Here is a 15,840-nt window from a genome sequence, read left to right on the forward strand (position 1 = left end):
AACTACTATGATGTCTTAATACTCACTTTATGTCAGTTATTAATTAGTTATTACATGTAGGCTATTGTGGGCCTCTCACCACATATATGGCTCCTCAAAACCCAGTGAGCAAGATAGCATTTTGGGGCTCACAAGATACATTCTAACTACGCCTTTGATGCCCAAAACCAATGCACGTATCTACGATGCCCCGAAAGCTGTAGGAAGGCCAAAATAGCACTAAAAACGCTGTCTAGGTAAGCAGCACAGAGATAATGGCCTGAAATGCTACACGAATGCTGCACGCGACTTCCATGCCTAAAGATGGTGTCTACATACTGCATCACATTTGGTTTTGCGACACGGCCACAGAAACACAACGGAAGGGCAGATCTGATCACAAAAGGCAACCGAAGCCTGATCCACATTGATCATTGTCTACATACAATGGCCTATGTGAAAGCCGTATCAATACTGGCCCAGTGCTAAACAACGATAAATAAACAGACACTCACTCTGCGTTAAAGCCATTGACGTGCAGGATGCGCATCTGTTTCACTATAGTGCTCTTCCCGGACTCTCCAGCGCCTTTAAAATCACACACGAACACACACACACACACACACACACACAGAGAGAGAGAGAGAGAGAGAGAGAGAGAGAGAGAGAAGACATGATGATGCATGTGTCAAACATGATCATATCCACGCAACGAGAAATGATCCATCCACGATAATACATCCAGACCGCTGAACAGATGATGCTGCATCAGCTGTAAATGTATCAGTTGTAAATTGTTCCCGTCTTACCTAATAAAAGCAGGCGGTGCGTGGCTTTATACGCCTGTCTCTCTTTCTGTAACTGTTTCTCGATCTTTTTATTTGCCTCTCGTTGCGCCTTCTCATCGATGCGCTGGTCTTCCGTCTTGCTGTTTCCCAAACAGCCCATCTTTAAAGCCTTTCTCCTCAAACGCACACCAAATAATAATAAAGGCCTTTCTCCTCAAACGCACACCAAATAATAATAATAATATATCTCAAATAGCGCCTGTAATGACTGAAAACGAATCGATCTGATAAACGAGGCCAAAAAATCCGTGTGCCACGAAATAAGGCTTTGCATTAACCCTTCACGAAACCGCACGATAGATTTATTCCGATCCCCTCCACAAATTCATGATCGATGTATAAAACCAGGCACGAGGCAGTTGAAGCTCAGATCTCCGTCTCTCTCCCTATCTCTCTTGCCTTTCGTTACTTTGCTGTAATGTGTCTGTTTATGTTTGCGTGCCTTTAACTCAGCACTGCCTCTCTCTGTACTTACAGGAAGTGACACTTCACACTCAACCTGCTGATCTCAGGTCAGCCTCGCCATATCCTCACATCATTTCATCAGGTTTCAAGCTTATGCAATCGTTCATCAGCATCTCTTAATCAAGTTCTTTTTATTCACATTTGAAGACATCTAATTAACAGCATAGCATCTACATGTACTGTATAGTGCATGCACTATTGTAAAAAAACTAGTTTAGATCATTTGAAACGTGCTGATCCTTATGCAGCTTTATGGATGTCAGACTGAAATTGTAATTAGCCTAATATGATGTATTTTACAAAGTACAAAACACTTGCAAACAACGTGATAACATACTTTTGTTTTAAAACGTAAAATTACTCAAATATTGACCTTGTGACAACTAGTCCTGGTTTCAGAAGTGATAGAGAAACACAGTTGTGTCTTGATAGTACATACCAATACCATTTATATGCAAAGTAAGCATTTCACTTTGCATAACATGCAGCATAACACAGTTCAGTATACAGTAGGCTACAAAAGATAGTTGCATATTGCACAAATGTAGGAGAAACGATCCTATATTCCTATAATGAATATATAAAAAGGTTTCATAGGATTTTGATTCACTTCACTTCGTACATTTATATACAACTGTTACTATTTTTAGTGCTGTACACTGAGCTGTGTTGTGCTATGTGTTATGCACAGTGTTGATATAATAATAAACATTTCTGTTCTGCACAATACTGAAATGTTTCAAAGGCCTTGTTTCATTAATCATTTGAATCATCAAAACTAAAACCTATGAACTGTAATACTTAATGCTTGTGTTTCTCATTACACCATGAAAGGATACAGAATGCTGGTGTTGCAAAATCGATGGAAAGATGTCTAGTGCGAAATATGAAAATGCAATGCAAAATGGATCTTAAAGGGTTTCAAGGCTACTCGCAACGTCTAATTAATGCAAATTATGTATACTGACACAAAATAGGACCGTCCTAGGACTCCATGCTGGAGTGTACATTGGACACTGGCTTTCAAACGGTTCTGGTCTCCCCCTAGTGGACATTATCAGAAATTGTTATTATTTGACATTCATACATTTGTTGTTTTATATACACAAATATATGACAAAGGCTGCACCTAAAAGCTGCAAAGGCTGCCTTTAATTCATTGAATAATGCAGAATTTGAAAAAGACATTACACAAATGCTTGGTTACTCGCAGACATTTGGCCTTTGAAAGCACATTTATGTTCGTTTGTGTGCATGCAAACATTTGCATTAATAGATAATTGCTAAGTGATATATTACAAAAGCACTGTGGGAGTCTTTGATCTGATGATCTTGTAAGTGAGTGGATCCAAATCTGATATACATCAGAGACTAGACTAAGGCTAGATATAGTACATAATGTACAGTAGTGATCTACTAGTAGTATTCTACCTATATAATAAAGGTAGATTTGAACCGAGAGAGTTTGGCAAAGTTACAATAATCTAACGAAAATACACACACCTAGCCAGCACAAAGCTCAAACGGGGTGCGAAACTTAAATTTACTGTTGTTCAAGATTATTTCTACCCCATTGGCAGATTTTTTGTTGTTGTTTTAAACACAAACTTAATTATTATATTTTGTTTCATAAAACAAGACAAAATATCTTAGGTCACTTCCCTTAAGACATACATGCTTAGTAAGAATTTTTTGCAGTGCACTATAGTGATTGCGGCAAAACCATTGTAAATTTGTGGTTATTATGGTTTTACTACAAATCTACACACATGAAAAACATACTTAAGTACATTCATTATACAGTAGACTGTAGTAAAATACAAAAAATATAGTGTTTCTGAACCACATCTACAGTAGGCGACAGTACAAATAGTAATATACTACAGTATACAACAATTACTACAGCTGACTATAATAACTAGTTAAGTGCACCACAGTATTTTTTTTCACGTGGGAAAGTTTCCTATAGCTTATAGGAGCAGTCTCCGCCAAGCAGTTGGTTTTACTTTAGATCACACTGCATTTTTTTACTGTAGATCACACAGTATTTTTTTTCACGTGGGAAAGTTTCCTATAGCTTATAGGCGCAGTCTCCGCCAAGCAGTTGGTTTTACTGTAGATCACACTGCATAGCTTTTGCAGGTGTCCGGGGTTACTGGGTTGTTTTTAGGACCGCATGTGAGCTCGCTGTCATGGTTTTAGACTGTGACCCTATCATCTGATAGTCCGTACCATCGTGGTAGCTAAAACGTGAGCTCTGATTGGTCATTCTCACTTCCGTTAGTCTTCGGGTATCCCCGCGCCACCTCGCGTCACTCTCCGTGGCTCTCGCGGGGTCGCGAATTCATTTATTCATTCATTCATTCATTCATTCATTCTCTCTTCAACGCTCCTCCGTCCACTTTCCAGCTGTCTCATACTGTTTGAACAAATCCGTAGATATGGTAAGGACTGTTGTTCAGTTGCAATGTTTGTTGTGGCGTGACAGTCAGAATCTAGAGTTGATGGGTGATCGCTTTCTTTATCCCAGTTTATTACATTACATTGCATTATGATGATGTGGTTACAGTTTGGATCGTTTCATGCCTCCAACTTTATATTTCATAGGCTTAAAAGTTATTGCATGTCTGTTTTTATTATGAGTAAGTTTTTAAATTATACAGTTACTATGTGGAAGTACAGTTATCTATGCTGACAAAAAGTTTTCTGGTGACTGAAAAATGTGAAAAATCTATATTAATAGGTTTTATTTAAAAAAAAGAATAAAAAGTCATTTTAGAGATTAAACTATGTAGAAGTGCTCCTAAGCCGACAAGTGCTCAATTTTGCAGTGTAGTGATTTATGTATCACAAAAGACCTTTTATGCTACCATCCATCATCAATATCCTGTCACAGGACCTTAATTGACACAGAAGTGGTATTGCCATTGCTCATAAAAAACCTGGTAACACTTTACAATAAGGTGCTTTTTGTTAACAGTTATTTAATGCATTAGCTGAAATGAACTAACAATGAACAATACTAATACAGCATTTATTAATGTTAGTTCATGTTAATTTCAGCATTTACAAATACATTACTAATGCATTTACTACTGTTAACAAATAGCACCTTATTGTAAAGTGTTACCAAAAAACTTTTTTGTTTATATTGTGACCTCATTAATTGCTGTGGAAACCATAGCACAAAAGTTTGATGTCAAGCTAACCTGTCAGGAGATTGGCACATACCCAACTGACCTGAAAAACACACATTTTTCCATGCATTCTTTCGAGTTTACATAACACCCATATTCCACATTTATAAGTTGTTTCCATAATTTAACATTTTTTATGGGGTGGTTGACACATATGTGTTAGAAATGGGTTTTTTTGTAAAACAAGATTTTTGAAGAAAAAATGCATACATTTACTGTCTGATGCTAAAATATTAACTAACTTGACAACTCTTGCTGTCAGTTCTTTCACTGTTTGAACATTTTTACTGAACTGTACCATAAATGTGTCCTATGTTGTAATATAGCAAAATCATGAGAGAGATTTATCTTTATCGTTAGACACTTATTTTTAATATACTTGATTGATTTAACATGAAATTATGAATAACATTATTTTCCCTTGTGAATATACAGTTTTTAATCATTTGGTATCACACCAAAGCTTAACACTTTTATAGTGGTTTCAAAAAAGTTAAATATTTGAACCATTCTGAAACAAAAACTAATCGTGTGCACATGTCATGGACTTCACAGGGCACTTTAGTAACATGACCTTGAACAGGGTCATTCAACTAATTTAATTTAAGTTGTCCAAATAATGATGATGCCGGAGGACGTGGTTTTTAGTGACAAAATGTATCAGGTCCCTTTTTATTTGCTTTTATATGGATAAAAAATGTCTTACTAAAACAAACACTTGTAAAATTATGCCGGAGGTATTAATTCATTGTTTTATGCCTTTCTATCTTCATTTATAAAAACTGTCATTTATTGAATCACGCTTGAGATAGTCACACAATAAGACAATTTTGTGACTTGGTTAAAAAATAATGAAAAAATCTAATAAGAAAGCAGTTTCTGTAACAACCATTTATTTCATTTAAAATGTTGGCAACACTAATTATATTCATTTTTATCTTGTGTGACAGTGAAAATGCCCTGCCATGAAAAGATGAAACCCAATGAAAGATATGTTGGATTAATCTTAATTGATAGCAGCATGAGAAATGTCATGAGTGTGCATGAACTTGCTGAAGTCTCAGTGAGGTATCAGTTTTGCTTATTGATTTTATTAGGATGTCATGTCTGCAACAAAGGACACAATTCCCTGTGGAGTCTCATAAAGCCCTATGATAAACGTGTGGGAACAGTTTCACTTGTCATCCACTAATAATCTTCCACTATGAAGCTTTTTACTCATATCTATACTGGCAGCACATCATGTTAATTTACAACATACACAATAACTAGAGGTACTTTCAACACCTGCAGATAAGATTTGTGATCTCTGATTGTGTGGAAGATGTGAAGAGTGAAGAGCAACTATATTCGGGTTTTGTTTAAATTTCCAGCATGAATATTACAGACAACTTTTTGTGTGGGTGCTTTCACAGTGGTTTTTGTTCTTGTTCAGTGCTTTTGTTCAAAGCCTGCATTCTCAACACACTCTAATGAGAAAAATGTTTTTTTTTTGCTCTTGTATTTTAGAACCACTTTGAAACGCTTGACAAGGTGTTGAACTCTATAGTGGACAGCCTTTTTGGAGAAAGAGGTTTGTGCTTTCTATGTGTTTTCTTGATTTTCTAAGTTAGCTTTTGCATTATTTATTTCATACCTTCATTTGAGACTGTCCTCCAAAAAATGACCTGTGTGATGTGTGTTTAACCCATGTCTTTCACCCTGAAGTTCATAAATAAATGGGTTACGTTACTTGCTCAAAATGCATGAATGGTGCAATGTGTAATGTAAATACAGTTAATCCTGATGGTTTAAATTTAAAATCACACTCCAATACGTGTCATCATTGCAAAATTATAGCGCAATATATAATTTCATAATGACGGTAGACAAAAGCTTCTCCTGCTGCGGCGGGTAGAGATGCTAATTCAGTGAACGGTCCAATGCGTTGTATTTGAGGTAAGGAACAAATTACTTTTCTTGTCGTATGGATTGGAGAACAGGTTGCCTCATTTGGTGAAAGCATAACATAATTTTAAAACACCTAGAGACTTTACTAAACATGGCTAATAAATTTAAAAAATACGATGCTAGTGGAAATTGCTGCAGGTGATTTACTGACAAGCCGCACATTATGTCTCATTTACATAATACAATCTACCAAGAGCTGCGCATATTTGTGTAGGGTTTAAGATATACATTTTATTGTGATATTGTGTATCGTTAGACTCTCACTAGTTACAGCACCTTAAACTTATCCTTTATGTTACACATTCAGACAAAATATAACGTAAAATGTTTATAATACACATGTTTGAGACCTCTGTTGAGAGTGTTTACTTGTGTGTTTGAGCTTGTAGGTGGGCTCAAAATCTGAACCAGGTCATACACTGCTCAAAAAATTAAGGGAACACTAAGATCACTTTTTAGATCTCGATGAAAAAAATCTTGTTAAAATGAATGTGTTGATGATTTTGGCTTTCATTGACCATTATCACATCATTTTGTTTCCAATAAATTATGCAATGTGTAAAAGTTAATATTTTTAATTTTGTTCATAGAGATCTAATATGTAATTTAAGTGTTCCCTTCATTATTTTTAGCAGTATAATATCTATTTGAGCAAAATTAATATGAATCCTTTTGGAGGGCGATGAGACACCTGTAATGAGTAGTTAGGTTTGTCCAACTGTTTGTGGTGAGTCCATAACAAACAGCTTTTTTATTTTACAGACTTATATCGCTATTGTCTTCCATTACACATCTTTAAACTTGAAATAATTTCCATTGTATAAGAACTGTTTATCCCATATCATTTAAATTATTATTTGGTTCATGAACTGGCAGCTTAACAGAGAATTACATTTACCCTGCCATTGCTTATCCCTTAGCAAATCAGAGTCAGCGTTAAAGACATTGGAATTCCCACCCACAATTCTCTCTTACTCTCTGCATGCTGCTGGCATGCCAGCACTGGCACATTGAATGGCTTCAGGCATACGAATACACCTCCGGACAGCACAGAGTAAAATGTGAAGCACAAAATGTGCCACAATACTGTTCTTGACAGAGGCTTAATACATTGAGCAATTACAAAAAAGCCACATAATCTGGAGAATATTAGTCTTTTGTTCTTAACAGGTGAATGTGGCGTTAAATGAAAGGTAGAAGTTTCATTATGTCTTTTTAATTTTATGTTTCGAAAACACCATATAGCACTCTAAATGCTACTTTACATTTTTTAATTTTCACAATTAATTTTCCTTGAAAATTCCACTGGCTTCAGTGTACAAATTGACCATATTTGCAGGACTAATTTACAGGTTACTTGTCCCTACTGAAAAGGCCTTTTTACTCACTGAAGGGGAGGATTTTTCTATCTCTAGATGGTATATACAAAATATTGTGCAAAAAAATATGTTTTGTTTTGAATAAAATGCCATATGGCCGGGGACAGGAAGTATGGTGGAATGTGACAAAATACTCAGCTAGAGCTCTAGCAATGTAAATGACGTCTTTTTTAAATATTTTGCAAGCATGTTCATGAATTCAGTTTGCGTTCATATAATACTGCATTTTATTACAAAATTCTAAATAGGCGATGCCACTGGGTATCATTCATCTCGCCATGATTCAAGGAATCAAATAAGATCTTAGGATTTTAGACCAATGTTTTCAAAAGTTACGAAAAATAGCCATTTTTCATATCTCAAGACCAATCCGGGGGCGCTGTACTAAGTTTCAGGTCAATACACAAAAGTTTGGTGAAGATGCAGCTTAAAAACCATTTTGGTCGGCTCACCATCAAATACATTGACGTGCTATACGAGAACAGATTGTCCAATCCAAAATCTCTTTTTCAAATTTTTTTTTTTGTCAGCACTATGTCTAGATGTCTAGATACCAAAGTTCGTGCAAATCAGACAAATGCTTTAGGACGAGTTATATACACGGTAATTCTGTGCAATCGGACAAATGGTATACGGACTATGATGAGTTCAAAAAAGCACATTCCCCTTCGGGGCTTGGCCTCTAATTTTGTTTTAAAGGTGCAGTTTGTGACAATTTTGCAGTAAAATATCCCAAAACCACTAGGTCAGTGTTATATATTTTGTTCAGCTGAGTACTTACAATATCTCAAATGTTTCCAAATACTTGTAAATCGTGAGAAAATCGCCATTCTAAAAAGTGACACGGGGCGCCGCGTTACCCTTTGTTACCGCCTTTACTGATGTAGAAACCTCATGACAACAGTGTCGTGGACAAATGTGGAAGTAGTGTCTAGCAAGCCACTAGCTTGTTTCGAGCAGTCACTTATTTATGGACCACAATTATAAGCAACATTTATAAAACTTTATCACTTTAATCCACTAACATGATGTCTCGTTCCCGTCTTATTGATGGTCATCAGCGGTGGAGTTTTAGACAACAGATCCCATCATTCCACACTCCTTCACAGCGTCATCAAGCTACGTCATTGTTGTTGTTTTGATAGTGCGCCCTCTAGCAGTGGTTTTTTACAAATTGTAGCTTTAAGTGACGCCCTCTAGCTGGTGGTTGCCAACATTCATTTCACTGTCATAATAACTTAAATCTGATTTATTATCAGTTCATGTGTTTGTTTTGAACAGCAAATTTTGACTTGTCATTTGGTGTAATGCCACATGATTGGCTGGTTAGATTTGTCCATCACCACACAGCCCCCATTTAGAACAATGTCTATTTACTGTCAACACATATGTATTGTAACACATTTATATATGAGTTTAGCATGCAGAGGATCATTATGCACCACCCGTAAATGTACAGGTAGGTGGAACACCTGCCAGGTATTACTGCCGGTCGCACCTCCTCCGGTGCCCATGGGTCAGCTGCAGGGCCATCAGCCAGGAACCACCGTTCACCAATGTTTCACTCCTTTAATCCTGGAATGTCTCCTGGTGGCGGAGCAGTGACAGGGACGTCTCCCTGTTACCCCCTGCAGCTGATAGGTGTTACCCTCTGCAGCTGTTGTCGGGGTTAGTTGTTCTTCCCCCGCTCTTGTCTTTCCTCCTCAGCCAGAGCCAAAAGCTCCCCTTCTCGGCCTCCTCGGCTAGCTCTTTGATTGCCTTCTTTAGGGTCCCTCCAGTCGCTCCTACCTCCCACAGGAGGTGTGTGGTTGACAGCCCCACATAGCCTCGGCATCCAACCTCCACTGGATAGATGGTGGTCTTCCAGCCAGCCTCCCAACACTCAGCAGCCAGTTCTGAGTACTTGGCCTTCTTCCGTTCGTAGGCGGCCTCAATCCCCCCCTCCGCTGGTATGGTGAGCTCGATGAGCAGCACAGATTTTGTCTTGGTGGACCACACCACTATGTCGGGGCGGAGAGATGTGGCAGTGATCTCGATCGGGAAACGGTGCTGCCTGTCGAGGTCGACTCTCATGTTCCATTCTTGGTCAGGGGAAAACGGCCTAGGTGTTTCTCTTGGTCTGACGTTTCTTCTCCCCCCGTCTTCCGTAACAAACCTGATGTGGTTGTGGTTCTCTGCTGGTGGTGCCCCTTTGCTGCCCTGTCGACGCCCCTCTAGCACTTCGGCTAGCTTTCTCAGAACCTGGTCGTGGCGCCATCTGTAGCGTCCCTGGGAGAGTGTGATCTTACAGCCCGACAAGATGTGCTGGAGGCTTGCATTAGGGGTATTGCAGAGTGCACAGCCTTCCTCCCTCCCAAACCACTGGTGAAGGTTCCGAGGACAGGGAAGCGTGTCGTAGGTTGAGCGGATTAGGAAGCTGAGCCTTGCCTGCGGGATCTTCCACAAGTCTGACCAGGTGATGTTTCTGTTGACAACTCCCTCCCAGGTTGTCCAGCTTCCCTGTCGGCCCTGCGACACGGCCTTGATCCTATAGCGCTCTTCCTCCATTCTTGTCACCTCCGCCACCACCATCTCCTTCCTCTCTTTACGGTTGGCATTGGACCAGAAACGTGGCGCTTCTCCCCATCCTAGCCCTGCTCTTCCTTTCTGAACTCTGCCGACAATCTCTTGATGTTGCTAACGTCTGACGGCTTGGTCAACCTCAATTTGGGCATTCCACTTCCGGCCTGTCAGAACCTTAGGGTTCGCGTTCCTTACTGACTGGTCAGTGGACTCTCTTAACTTGAGGACAAGCCTGGTCTTTTCTCAACTCAACTCAACTTTATTTATATAGCGCTTTTACAATTTTCATTGTTACAAAGCAGCTGCACATGAGACACATTGACTACAAGCAAAACAATCAAAGTTGTACCTGCAAAAACAAGAAAAGGTTGAAAACACAGAAGACAGACACACCCACACACAAAACACTCCACACACACAACACGCACACGCACCAACACACACAGACACAGAGACACACACACACACACACACGGATGCGCACGCACACACACACAACACACACACACACACGTACGTACACAGACAAGTACGCACACACACACACGCTCAGTGAGAGCACACATTTAGGATAAAGGAGAGAGAAGCACAGGTCAAATATAACAGATAATAAATTCCTATATGCAAGATTAATTAAGTAAAACTTTAAAATTCTAAAGCAGCCCCCCCGGTCAGGCAGATAGTGCAAAAACAGTATGCAAACGGTGGCGAGGAACCCAAAACTCTAATCGAGAAAAAAAACCTCAGGAGAACCCAGGCCCAACCAGGGGATTCCAGTTCCCCTCTGGCAAAAGCTGCTGCCTCTGCACAAGCTCCAGAGAACTTGCACATCAAGGCTAAATAAAATAAATAAACTTAATAATAAAATAAATTATAGTTTAAGATTATCATTAATAATCTAATAGCATTTGAAATTTTGTGGTGAAGACATGTCAAGAGACCGCGTCCTTCTTTATCCAGCTCTATCATCTCAGCTCTTGTCAGGCAAAGACTGCTTACGGTGAGTTAACAGTGTTATCAGTGAGTTAGGTGAAAGCTATATTAAAGAGATTTTAGTCTAGTTTAAAACTGATTGAGTGTGTCTGAATCCTGAACCTGGCTGGGGAGGCTATTCCAAAGTTTAGGACCAATACACAGAAAGACTAAGACTAAAGAAATCCTAGGGTATTAGGATATCGCCCAAATAGTACTCGTAAGATCTTTCAATGCCATAAACTTGTAAATGCAAATTGTTTGGCAACTGTGAAACCTTAGCCAGGTGCTACAGTTACACTTGTGTTCAAAGTGCATGGGCGCTTGACAAGTTTCTCTAAAAAGGAATTTCTGTCACAAAATGTACTTATAGATATAAAAATAATAGGCCATATGGGTCTGTGAAACTACTGATCTAAGAGAGGTTTCTTGGATTTTGTACCCAAAATGGTCTTGCCAAGACATCTTGCCGTTATGTTAACAACCCATCCTATCTGTCTGCAAGTGACAACATTTATTAAACACTTAGCTCATCAAGACAAAATGAAGGCCAAAACACTACAGTACTGTACATCTGGTATATGTTTTTGTTCTTCGTGACACTAAGCCACTATTAGTACAATGTCTCACAAGGGACGAAGAGGATTAAGTACTATCAGAACAACTATCAGATTCAGAATTCTTGCAACACTCTTTGATAACACAGACAGTTGACCTCCAGATAAACCAAAATATAACCAAAGTCCAGTCCTAACTAAAAAAATAAAGAAGCAATTGACACATAAAGGATTGTTTTCATATACTAAAAAAAGGACCTTGAGGAAGTCTTTTTGAACTTTCTTGACACTGCTTTTCTTCTGTCGTGTATGTAATGCATGTATGTTTTTGATGTTAGATACTCGAGTGAGAGGATGGCTCCTGCTGGATTCCTATACACCGACCTTCTTGCTCACCATCACCTACCTCTTAACTATCTACCTGGGAACAAAATACATGAAAAACAGACCAGCATACTCACTGAAAAATGTCTTGCTGCTTTACAACTTATCTGTCACCCTGTTGTCGTTCTACATGCTGGTTGAGGTAAGCAAGCACACAGTATGTGTGTGGTGGTGTCTCACAGTATAAAAGAAAGGGTAGTGGTGATGTATCTGTCAGTGCTGGTGTCCAGTATGCTCTCAGCAGTCTGTGCCTAATGCTGTGTGTTTCTCTGTGTATATATGTGTTTGGTAGCTGATATCAGCAGTCTGGTCTGCAGGTTATCGTCTTCAGTGTCAGGGATTGTATGAAGCTGGTGACGCAGACATCAGGGTGAGTAACTGTCACGTCAACATGGTCCAACATCTCTGAAGAATGTTTGTGCCACAAAGAATTGAGGCAATGGTGAAGCTCTGAAGCCAAAGTGACATCATCTGGGTTGACAAAATGAAATGCAGTAGTGCAAGTCAAATTAGAAATGGATTGACTTAATGACAAGTTTGGGATTCGATATTTGTTGGTCTATAACTCACACTACGCAGGCAGCACAGAGAACGAAAACAATATGGATAACACAAAATGATGTTTTCCAAGAACATATGCTCCTAAATCTATTTCAATTCAAAATTGTGGGCACCATGCTAATGCTGTGCTTATGAATCCAGTGTGAAACAGGTGCAAGTCTAGCTCAAGTAGATCCTGTGGACTGCAAGTTAATAATTTAGTGATTCAGTCTCATCACCGCTTTACATACCATACAGTACCATACAATGTCTTGGAATATATTTGAGGGGCTTTTCAAAGAATTTATGTGATTATTTGTGATTTAATTAATTTAAATCTTGACATAAGGTCATCTCGTTCCATTAAAATTTGTGCAGAGCTAATATATTTTCACATGGATAGGTAGCAAAAGTCCTCTGGTGGTATTATTTTTCCAAGCTGATTGAGTTCCTGGACACCATCTTCATTGTGCTGAGGAAGAAAAACATTCAGATCTCTTTGCTGCATGTGTATCATCATGCCTCAATGTTTAACATCTGGTGGTGTGTCCTCAACTGGATACCCTGTGGACAAAGTAAGTCTGAAGGACATATCATGGATAATGATACAATACTGGTGTAAGAAAACACATTTAGGTGTAAAGCTCCTTTGTTTAAACACATTTCTTTGTTTATCGTATTCAATAAAATATTCAAGGTAAATCGGATGAATTATATTCATAAGAGTATCCAGTACACTGTTTGCATGAACTTAATGTTCACTTGACACGCAGTCATCTAAACGTTAACATTGAACATCTTTGTCCAGGTTTCTTTGGGCCGATGCTAAACAGTTTCATACACATTCTCATGTATTCTTACTACGGTCTGTCCACCATCCCATCCATGCAGAAATATCTGTGGTGGAAACGATACCTCACCCAGGCTCAACTGGTCAGTGCACAAACCCGCTGTACTTTCTCAACACACTGTTGGGTTGTGTTAAGAGGAGGAATGTAATGTTTTGTTCTCATGTCACACAGGTTCAGTTTGTATTGACTATAACACACACAGTAAGCGCATGGATCCTTCCTTGTGGTTTCCCTCTGGGCTGTCTGAAATTTCAGACTTTCTACATGGTCACACTTGTGATCCTGTTTGTCAACTTCTACTTACAGGTTAGAAATGCACACTTTCTTCATTTTACAGATTTACACATTGTATGTTACAGATGCAATTCTTCTGCATAAAACCTTTTTTACTTGAAACGGCTCTTGTATGGTCAATTGGTAAAACATTGTGTTAGCAGTGCAAAGTGAATGGGATTGTACCCAGCGAACACACACACTGATAAAGAAAGTATACTTTGGATATCATGTGATTGATGAACGATTTGGATGAACGCGTAAATGCATAAATGAAAGTGTAAAGCGTTTCATTTCAAATATATCATTTACATGTCCTCTAGTTTGAACAGAGAAATTCTTTCACATTATACATATATATGTACATAATTTAGTTCAATCTTTTCAAAATGTTTGAACCACTCGGCCAATCTAAGCCTCTGTTTAATCCACAGTTCAGTGCACATGCTGCCATTTCTGCGCTTGATCCTATAACTGTCAGTCTGTTTCCATATCTTAATCAATAAATGGCATTCTTCTGCAGACATACAGAAAGAAGAGGCTGGCCAGTGACAGAATGACAAAGACTGGAGGAGATTTTAAGAACATCAATCATTCAAATGGGCTTTCATCTTCTCTAAATGGATCCGATTTAAAACAGAAAGCAATGTGAACACCTTCTCAATCCAGTTATGTCAAACACTAGTGAAATAGCAGCTATAATCATCTGTAATTGAAGTACTCTTTTTAGAATAGGAATTTTTTTACTTTTATTTTTGTTTTATACATTCCTGTCAAGTCTTGACACTATGAGCTATATAAGTGGCATACACAATACATTTTATATGAAGGCAGTTCATTGTCACAAAATCACAGGTCCAGATGTTCTTCAAAATAAATTACTCTTACGTAGTATAGTATTAAGCGTCTTAAGCTTGTGTCTCGCTGATGAGAAATATTTAGTAAATTAAATATTAGTCAATTATCCTTAACCTCCATATTCAGCCATTGTTCAACAGAAATGCCTTATATTAATTATTTTACCTGATATACTGGAAAACTGTTCGCTGCTGCAGAATGTGTCAACTATAAATAATGTATTTAAAGTTATCATTTTAGACTCGTTTTAACCAGTTGGATTAGTTCACAGTCATTGAAAACCTGGAAATGTTAGGGAATTGAAAAGGAATGCAAATTTATACAACAAATATGCATTTTTATAGATACTGTATGAGACGCAGTGAAATATTTTACTGGCTAGAATTTTTTGTAAATGCAAACTTTACTCTCTTAAACTGTCCTCATCCAGTAATCATCATGGGAACCTTTACTTGCCTATAAGTACATACATTTTTGGGATTCTGAAGTTGTGTGTTTATTTCATTAAAGCAGTGTTTCTCAGTTCCAGTCCTCACCCCCCAGAATGCTTTAGATGTCTCCCTATATAAAACACCCAATTCAACTCATCAGCTAGATACTGTGAAAATCATCCACATGACTTGTTCGAGGACATGCAATGCCACGCAGACAGATCGGCAAACGACAGTGCCACGAGAGCAATTTGAGGACTTTGTATGCTTGCTCTCACTGTGATTTCACACAAGTTCAGTCTGCGCAGCACTACATAAAGTTGAACAAATTGATCACTCCCTTATTTGAGGCGTTTAAAACAGTGTTAGGTAAAGATGCAAACTTTACATAAGGTGCAAATTACGTTTAGAATTGTACATGGTTTGTAGGCAGCTTAATTGACCAGTACATAAGAACTGAAGATAAATGAATGTCTTAACTAAATAAAATAAAGCACTTTAAATAATTGTACCAGATATACCTGCTGCTCTTTGTTTTTATTATAATTCCTGACCTTAATTGACACACACTGCATGACTTTTTTCAGTTATTTT

The 15,840-nt window shown here is 38.3% G+C and overlaps 2 protein-coding genes across 2 annotated transcripts in view; one reads left to right on the plus strand and one right to left on the minus strand.

Annotated features, from left to right (window-relative positions):
* gnal (guanine nucleotide binding protein (G protein), alpha activating activity polypeptide, olfactory type) overlaps positions 1-1,289 on the minus strand; it is a 124,798-nt gene extending 123,509 nt beyond the window's left edge. Inside the window, exons 1-2 of the mRNA XM_057322271.1 lie at positions 789-1,289; positions 495-567 (exon numbers count right to left, since the gene is read on the minus strand). Of these exons, the coding sequence (XP_057178254.1) occupies positions 495-567; positions 789-927 (212 nt within the window). The 5' untranslated portion in view covers positions 928-1,289. The remainder of the gene's footprint in view (positions 1-494; positions 568-788) is intronic.
* Positions 1,290-3,595: 2,306 nt separating this feature from the next.
* On the plus strand, positions 3,596-15,777 carry elovl2 (ELOVL fatty acid elongase 2). The gene is made up of 8 exons (XM_057322278.1): positions 3,596-3,736; positions 5,999-6,062; positions 12,248-12,435; positions 12,586-12,663; positions 13,237-13,408; positions 13,642-13,766; positions 13,856-13,990; positions 14,481-15,777. Exons 1-8 carry the CDS (start codon positions 3,734-3,736, stop codon positions 14,607-14,609), a joined length of 894 nt encoding a protein of 297 aa, XP_057178261.1. The 5' UTR covers positions 3,596-3,733; the 3' UTR covers positions 14,610-15,777.
* The last annotated feature ends 63 nt before the right edge of the window (positions 15,778-15,840 follow it).

This window comes from Triplophysa rosa, linkage group LG23, assembly GCF_024868665.1.
Source record: "Triplophysa rosa linkage group LG23, Trosa_1v2, whole genome shotgun sequence".
Taxonomy (NCBI): domain Eukaryota; kingdom Metazoa; phylum Chordata; class Actinopteri; order Cypriniformes; family Nemacheilidae; genus Triplophysa; species Triplophysa rosa.